Here is a 9,253-nt window from a genome sequence, read left to right on the forward strand (position 1 = left end):
TCTTTTTCGTTCCTTTCTTCCAGGTCAGACGTCAGACATTTTTCTCTTACCTTTAAGAGAAATAAAATAATTATTTTTACTACGTCATCCTTTAATCATCAGAAATATTGTAGTTGCAGATAAAACTATCTAGAAGTGGTTACGACTTCATGTGTTATCATTCTGCCAAAAAATTACATGTTTCTATTTCAGAGTTATGATCACAAGCTTAGCAAGTTCCTTGATTAGCAAGATAAAATAACCTTTTGATCATCAGAGCATAGAAATGTCATATAGACATACTGAATGTTCTGCGTATTGCAGACAAAAGATGGTATTTAGTATGGAAGAAGGGTTTAGTGTTGGTTTGACTAAATGTGAGTCCATTTAAAGTATTCTCTAGGTGGCTGCCTGAGCGGTTCGATCTGAGGTGTTTGTATGCATCGCATGTGCAGCAGCATCTTCACGGCCTCTCCGCATGTCATTTGATCAGAGCAGAAAACAGCAACAGTCTCCAGGCAACGCCTGAAACAAAACATCCTGTAGCATGGCTGCAGCTTCGAACCCCTTCTCGTCTCTTCCCACAGAGATAAAAGTGATCAACAGGCTGAGCTCTGGTCTGTGCAGGGCAGGAAGGAGGGATGAGCCGGGAACTGGACGTGTGGCCTCTCAGAAGCCCGTTGCCCTGGCTCCGTTTAGAGACGATGTCCCCCTGCTGGACCCCTGCAGCGGCCATCTGAGCGCAGGAGCCAGAGTGCAGCTTGGGATCCGAAGCCGGACAGAGTTCATAGATCCGTTTTCACAGTGGCTCAGGAAAAGGCCTCAAACAACTGCCAGCCTTTCAGGTTAGTGCTGATAACCAGTGGAGTTCAAGCACTTTGTTACTTTTTAGGTACATCTGTACTTTACTAAAGTAGATTTAATTCTGCTTTTCTACTCCACTTCTATAAAGTTGCGTTACATGTACACCATATCACAGGTTAAATGAATCCCATCCATCCATTTTCTTTACACCCTTGTCCCTCAGTGGGGTCAGGAGGTGCTGGTGCCTCTCCAGCTAACGTTCTGGGCGAGAGGCGGGGTCACCTGGACAGGTCGCCAGTCTGTTGCAACACAGAGACACACAACCATGCACACACACACTCACACCTAGGGAGAATTTGGAAAGGCCAATTAACCTGACAGTCATGTTTTTGGACTGTGGGAGGAAACCGGAGTACCTGGAGAAAACCCACCATGCACAGGGAGAACATGGAGACTCCATGCAGAAAGACTGGGGCCGGGAATCGAACCCAGAACCTTCTTGCTGCAAGGCAACAGCTCTACCAGCTGCTCCACTGTGCAGCTCATTAAATGAATATTTTCCATATTAAATGTGTTTTTTACATGGTGATAGAAAGTGACAGATTACACACTTGGTGCAGATCCACAAACATTTTCAGCTTTACAGACAATATCACAACATTAAAAAATAACTTTTGGGCCCAAGTTTTGGAGAAATATTGTTAACTAATAATCCATAAAACAGTTGAATGTATGGTATTTTTTAACTGCTGACAAATTGAAACATCAGTGGAAACGATCCTGTGTTAGGTGTGTCTAATGTCCATTTCTCTGCTCATAACTTTCACTTGAATGTGTTTTCTGCAGTTAAAATAACACATTTTAATTTGTTTTAAATAAAATCTTTAAAGGTGTAATTATCCATATTTTTTATTTGAGTTAGTGGTATTTAACTTTGCAGGTCATCCCTGAAATTCACACATCCATGTGTGAAAACATGGATTATCTGCAGCATTGATCATTAAAATGGCACATTGATTTATTAAAGAAAACATACAAACAGTTAATGATATTCCAAATAATAGAGAAATACATTTACTTTCAATGCTTTAAGTATTTTTTTAAAAGCAGGTACTTGTATTCAAGTAAAAGAAAAAATGTTAGAGTTGTACTTTTTATTTATTCGTACTTTTGCTTAAGTACAGTTAGAGTAGGGCTGCACAGTGGCGCAGTTGGTAGAGCTGTTGCCTTGCAGCAAGAAGGTTCTGGGTTCAATTCCCGGCCCTGGTCTTTCTGCATGGAGTCTCCATGTTCTCGCTGTGCTTGTGGATTTTCTCCAGGTACTCCAGTTTCCTCCCACAGTCCAAAAACATGACTGTCAGGTTAATTGGTCTGTCTAAATTGCCCCTAGGTGTGAGTGTGTGTGTGCATGGTTGTTTGTCTCTGTGTTGCACTGTGATAGACTGGCAACCTGTCCAGGTCACCCCACCTCTCGCAAGAGGTGGGGTCTCTTTTTAAAAGCAGGTAATAAAAGTGCCTGCTTTTAAAAAATACTTAGCTGGAGAGGCACCAGCTCCTCTACCAGCCCCACTTAGGGACAAGGGTGTAAGAAAATGGATGGACAGTTAGAGTATTTTCTGCGACTCCAGGAGGATTACTGATGCAGCAACAAAAGCAAGACTGAGTGGTGAAATAATTTAGATTAAGGAGTAAATGTTTTATATATCTGCTGTAAAATAATGACCGATTTCTTATCAGTAGTTGTTGGTTTAGTGCAGCGATTCACCTTTGCTTCAAACCTTCTAAAAGTTGTAGAAAATAAGAAATACAAATGTTCTTTCTTTTTAATAACTTTTTAAAGTCTAAAATTCACACTAACAAGACATTATTAATGCAAAGTGGAAGTGCAGAGCAGGAATGCAAATGAAATGGTATAGAGCCGCATAATTGGGTTGAAAAAGCAACAATCCACTGGCTCTCCGTTAGCGTTCACCTGTAATCACAGCCATTAGAGCTAATGGCTGCTTCACTGTCAGAATGTAAAACAGCAGCAAACAGCAAAAACAAAACTTTAGTTTTATTTATTAAACCTCAGCTAAAGGTTACATTTTAAAACCTCGTATAATTTGGTGAGACGTTGTCCCTGATTTTCAGCATTTCTTTGATAGGTAATCTGAGCTCAGTCTTTGATCATGATCCACGTTTGGTGCTGAAACTTGAACGTTTTCTGTCAGTCCCAGGTTCAGCCGATCCCACTCAGCCACAGAGGACAGCAGCAACGCTCCCTGAAAAACACGCCGGGCGTCTGGTGAGTAACGACCAAACCGGCTCTCCAGCTCTGAAATGTGTTTTTGTTGTCAGATGGAGAAACTGGATAATACAAAATGTTCATTAACTCCAGCCTCTTTTTCAACTGATGGTCGCACCTCGCAATTTAGTTGTTTTTTTTTTTACTGCAATGTTGAAGTAATGACTTGTGTTTTATAGCTGGAGTGAAGTAATATCCATAAAACACCGTCAGCCAGGTGTTCACTTTGAGAACATTATCCTGATTTATGATTTTATGTTGAATATTATAACTGAAGTTATCTGTAGATCACTGACTAGAAAGGTTAGGAACGGACGACCATCATCCTGTGAACAGACTGAACCTCTCTTTCTGAACCTCTGGTGATCTTCCTCCACTAAACTTTCTTCTCCATCAGGCCTCCTCCTCTTCGTCGGCCCGCGGCTCGTGCAGCGATGACTCAGCGGCGCTCCGACGCTACATTTACACTTCTTCCACTCAGAGGTCAGAAAACAGTGACATCTAATAATAAAGCCAAACAAAGCTCCCCTCCCACACGCGCCATTATGTAAAGCCTGCAGAGTGTCATTCTGTCTTTGGAGTAATCCAGAGTGAATAGGTTAAATTCTGCGCTCCGGCGATGTCATCAGCAAACCTTGTGGCCTCTGTTCACGTTAAGAGCTGCGCAGAGAAACCATGAAGATGAAATGGAGCAGAATCAGATCATCTCAGGCTGCCTATTGAGATTATGCAATGAAAGAGGGGAAACAAACCCAAACCGATGCCCTGAACTGTCCTGACAGGAGCTATGAGGAGGTGAACAGGGGGATGAAGTTCCCCAGATCCCTAAACGCAGCTGGAGCGACCCTGGAGCGCCGGGCCGACCCTGTGAGCGAGCGGACCTCATCACGGCGCTACAGCAGCAGGCCTCAGCTGTGGCAGGTGAGCTCTGTCCTGACTGACATCACATCTAAACCATCTCTCCATTTTTACTTCACTCCTTTCTCTTAAAGGGCCGGAACACTGAAAAACTGAATATCTGTTGCTGGAGGCTATTTAATGGAAATAATCTAGTTTACACTGCAAATGTCTTTGTACACTTGAATTAAAACAAAATAAACTTTTTTAGCAAGTTCTTTTAACGTAAATAATTTATTTAGTATTGATTTAAAAAGTAGTAGTTCCACTGGCAGATTATTCCACTTGTCTTTAAAAATAAGTTTTCTTAAGTTTGCCAGTGGAGCTATTACTTTTTTCAATCAATCTTAAATGAATTGTTTACTTAAATCTACATTCTATCTTCCTGAAAAGTTACTGATAAGTCAGTTTTATCTTTTTTCGAGTGTACTCAGACATTTGCACAAGAAACTAGACCAATAATACTCATATTTTGTGTATTTGCAGTGTAATTAAAGTGAGGGAGAATATATATATTTTCTTATTTTGTATTTACTTTATATAAAAAAGACAAAAATAATTTTTTAAAACTTTTAAACTACTAAATCATGATGTAGAAATGAAAAGTTGACCTAATCTGGCCCCAATTTCTCAAAACCGTATTTTAAAAACATTTTAAGCAAATCAGCGCCTGTGTTTATTTTCATTCTTCTAAATCAGTGGTTTGTTTGTCAGAGTTAGTTAGATGTTTCTGCAGTCAGATGCGGCTCTCAGACTGATTGTTGCTGTGCGTCTCCAGTCTGCAGGTGCTGAGTGGAACCGGCGACAGCTTCGACGCAGGAACGACGCCAGGAAACCCATTTCATTGTACGCTTTCAGTTCTTGGTGGAGTCTGCGTTTCAGAGTTCGTTTCAATAAGAAATCCAACAGAAATTTTTTTGTTTGTTTTGCTTTTCCTGCAGCTGCAGCAGATATGCAAGATCAGGTCAAATCCCTTCATTTACGTGAGTTTTGGGGATTACTGAGGGCTGAAAATGGGGAAAACAAGCTACATTCCTGCTGCTTTCACCGACTTTAAGAGGAAAAGCAGCAGCCAGGTGCTGCTAATCAATGCACAAGATCTCAGTGAAGCAAAGATCTGTTGCTACCCACTTCCAGACAGCTTGAAATCCACAGAATATTTACAAGATGCTGCTCTTTCCAAAAGTCCATGTTGGATTCTTTGTGCTTCAGTTAATGGCAGGAAAATAAGAACAATTCTGAATAAGTATGTTTGGAACAATTCAAGGGAAAGTTTCTGTAATGAATCATTAGAAGGAAAAAGCAATGGACTTACATCTTGATGAACAAAAATATTTCTGTAAACATATTTTAAATAACAGAAGACATGTTTGGTTATGATGCACAGAGTATATTTGGAGAAAACCGATTATGGTTTTGTTCAAAAACTTAAATCCAACACGGTGGTGGAGAAGTGATGCTATGGGCTTGGTTTGCTCTTACTGAACGTGTTCAGCTTAAGTCAAGAATGAATTCCGCTTTACACCAAAGTACTGCAGAGTAAAATCTAAATGTGTTATAAATAGAAATAAAGCCGCAGATCTACAACAGAAGGTCAGAACAAGAGAAGAATCAAGCGTAGCTGTGGACCAGTCAAAGTCCAGATCTCAATCAAACTGAAAAGCTTAAGAAGATGTGAAGATCCTGTAGTGTCTGACCACCTTCAGATCTGGTCCAATCATAGAAAATTCCCTGTTGATCTCTGGACAACGTCTCTAAAAGGGTTCTTGGAAACATCTATATAGCATTTCCCAACATAACGTGTCAGAGTTATTATCACATGCATCATTTCCACTTTAGGTCCTTTTCATCTTCCAGTTCTGATTATCTCCTCTTGTGCTGGAATCCATAAACTCCCCTGTTTGTTCAGACTCGATGTTTTCAACTTTTGCTTAAAATGTTTGGCAAGTTAAGGTCAGACACCACAACACAAACCTTAGAGACTAAAAATCAGTCAGAAAATGACTCCTGAGGGGAATGAATGAATGAATGTAAGCGGGGTCTCATGTCTTTACAGCGGTACGATTGGCTCAGAGAACATGGACGACATTGACAACATGGAGGCAGATTTCCAGCCTCTAACAGTGAAGCGGAGCGTCACACCGTCGTACACACTGACAGCGCAGTGAGACTCATGCTGCCACCAAAAACCTGCTCTTGTGCTGTTATTTATTAAGCTTGTTGGTCTTACAGAAATATCCAGAAACCTGTAAGAGTCCATTTCTGTTTCTGTGCCAGTCGGACCACAATGCCAGGCTTCACAGGCAAAGGCGCCCATGCTCCCCCTGCTGCTGAGGAGGCCTCCATCTCTGGGTGAGCAGCAATATTTATTATTATTGCAAAACACTGCAGCAAAAAGGTCCTGGGTTCAAATCCCGACCTGGTACTCCAGCTTCCGACCAAAAGCATGAAGGTTACCTGAATTCAGTGGTGTCAAACCTTTCACCACTAAATGTCAAATCTGTCCTGTTGAAAGTTCTAATTGCAAAAACTATTTTATGTTTTGTGTGTTACATGCAGGTTTGCCTGATAAAAAAATAATAAGAAAAAGGATATTTTTTTGGATCAATTTACATTTTTTTATATCAGATATGGATCACTCGTTTTATTCCACAAAGTTAAAACGAAAATCTGCTCTTCAGTAAAAATCACAGGATGTTTGTAGTCCCATTTAATACTAAAGACGATACTTATAGTTTCCATTTTAAAAATACTCCATCTTTTTTAAAACCTCAGTAAAAATTCCCCCCTAACATATTTCATGTGTGACGGCTTCAGCCTCCTGAGCTGGAAAACCAACAAAACGGACGATCACAAACCTCCACTAGAGGGCGACAAGAGGTCATACAGCTGGCCTCAACGTGCCTGCTCTCACTTTATTAACGTTAAAGTGAAATTATACTCATCTTAAACATTTTTAGAAATTAATTAGTACAATTATTTATTTATTTTTTATTTTTTGTGAGAGAAATAGGAAAGAAAAATATATTATGGATGCATGTGCTTCACAATCTGCATTAATAGGTCACAAAATAAAGTAAAAAACTAATAAAATAATAACAAAATTAGTCAAATAAACAGATCAGAAAGTAAACACATTTGGTCAAATCAACAAGACACTAAAAATGACATTAGCTTTTGTCAATTATTCCTGTGTTTTTGTATAGCTTCGTGATAATATTGGTCTTATTTTGCATTCTTGTCGTATTATTTAGTATTTCTATCTTTCTGTTTTGTGCATGTTTAATTAAGTGGCATTACTTACAGCTATATAAGGACCTGAATCAGCATCTGTCTGTATTGTATTCATTAATTCTACTTTTATCAAACGAGGCGAGTTATTAATGAGAAATTCTTATTTAACATTATTTAAAAATGCTAAGAAGAATGAGGCTTAAAAAACAAAGGAAGAAGATAAACAGGTTGGATACTTGGAGTTAAAACAAATCATTAAAACTTCTCCTAAAATCAGTAAATATATATCTAAATAAAATAAGACGTTTTATGTCAGGAAAACCTTTTTTACACGACGACAGACATCTGCAGAGCGAAGAAAGAAAGAAAAGTGCCGTTCCTCTCTGGGAGAGCTGGTGGAAACCTGTTTCCTAGCTGGGCCCCAGTTCAACAAACTTTACTGGCTTTTGGAGCAGGCATCTCCAGATGGCTGAATCCAGAGCAGCTCGTGGTAACGGTGGTTTTTCACAACCCAGATCCCTTTTCCTGGTGCCTGACACCCTCTCAGATCTGTTTCCTCTGCTGATTAGACTGGCCTCCCAGCGTTTTCCCCGGCAGAGAGAAGCACAGGCTCTTGGATTGATTAACGGTCTGCAGCAACGGTCGGACGCTCCCTGGGATTTCTGTCTCTAGTTCGATTAAAGCCAAATTAATCTGTTTTTTTAAATATGATTATGAACTCTATTTTTCTTGTTTTTCTACTTTCTATCGTTTCCTGTTTTGAAAAATTGACAGTTTTCCTTTATTTTGAATTTGGGGTAAATTCACAGCATGATGCTGCCACTGCGCAGTATTTTTTTTACTTTTGTCTGATTTTCCTACATTCGTCTCAAACTCAGTTTCATTCTGAGCCTCATCAAGATCTAAACCTGTTAACAAAAGGCCAAAATATAAATAAATAACTATTCATCATTCAATGAGTTCCTATTGAACATAAAGTAAATTTTCACCTTTGTGTAATCTTGTATTAATCTTGTATTATACAGACAAACTGTTGATTTGATTGATAAAATATTAAAAAACTTCTGTAATCTTGAGTCTAGAGGGCCGCATAAAACCTTCTGGAGGCCGGATTTGGCCCGCGGACCCTCAGTTTGACACATACGCATCAGTGATGTCCAAACTTTTTAAACTGATGGCGGGCCCACAAAATGAATTAAATTAAAAATGAAATAATGTGTTTATTGTGATCTTTTTTATTTTTTCCTGCTCAACAATAAACATTTTTATAAAATCTTCTCGTCATGAAAGAGCCAGAACATAAAAAGGACTTTGGACCGTTGCCTTATTAAAAGAAAACCAGATTTTTGGGTCTTCCGTTATTTTCTATTTTGTAGGTTGAATTTTCACCGGTTCTGATTTGTGGTCAGGAGCCGAACAAAATTATTTCAAGGGCCATAAATGGCCCCCGAGCCACACTTTGAACACGACATGCTTCCTATGTTTCCACAGAGTGACCCGACGACGTGAGCGTGCGGCGCCGCTGTCCAGGATGGTGACCTCTGTGACCCCGTGTAACCCCTACCTGAGCGCCCGGCTTCCTGCCTGGAGGGGCTTCAGCCCCGTGAAGATGAGAAAGTTCTGAAGCATCATCTTCCTCTTTATGCCGTCCAATCAGATTGTGTGAATAGAACGTCAGAAACTGATCCGGAGTCAGTGGGACAATAATGAGTTTCTCCATTATCATAATTTCCCTGATTTAGATGAGTGGTTTTCTAACTCTGGGTGCCGAGCGTTTGCATTGTCCTCGTATACATTTGCTCTCTTACAGACGCACTCAGTCGTTAAGCGTGTGTGTGTGTGTGTGTGTGTGTGTGTGTGTGTGTGTGTGTGTGTGTGTGTGTGTGTGTGTGTGTGTGTGTGTGTGTGTGGTTCATGAGTGGGGGGATAAATGGATGGATGTAAATTGTTTCCAATCCACCATCTTTGTGTTTGAAGCAGCAGGTTTGGTGCTGCTGCTGCAGTTTGTGCTGTGATCTTCTTCTTCTTCTTCTTCTGCTGCTGCTGCTGCTG

General features: G+C 40.1%; 1 protein-coding gene across 1 annotated transcript; it reads left to right on the forward strand.

The window, feature by feature from the left end:
* Positions 1 to 378: 378 nt before the first annotated feature.
* Positions 379 to 9,253, forward strand: spmip7 (sperm microtubule inner protein 7). The gene is made up of 9 exons (XM_008430138.3): positions 379 to 824; positions 2,997 to 3,070; positions 3,468 to 3,553; positions 3,853 to 3,991; positions 4,746 to 4,813; positions 4,909 to 4,950; positions 6,024 to 6,131; positions 6,245 to 6,319; positions 8,693 to 9,253. Exons 1-9 carry the CDS (start codon positions 527 to 529, stop codon positions 8,823 to 8,825), a joined length of 1,023 nt encoding a protein of 340 aa, XP_008428360.2. The 5' UTR covers positions 379 to 526; the 3' UTR covers positions 8,826 to 9,253.

Source organism: Poecilia reticulata, chromosome 15 (assembly GCF_904066995.2).
Source record: "Poecilia reticulata chromosome 15, P_reticulata-male-v2, whole genome shotgun sequence".
NCBI lineage: Eukaryota > Metazoa > Chordata > Actinopteri > Cyprinodontiformes > Poeciliidae > Poecilia > Poecilia reticulata.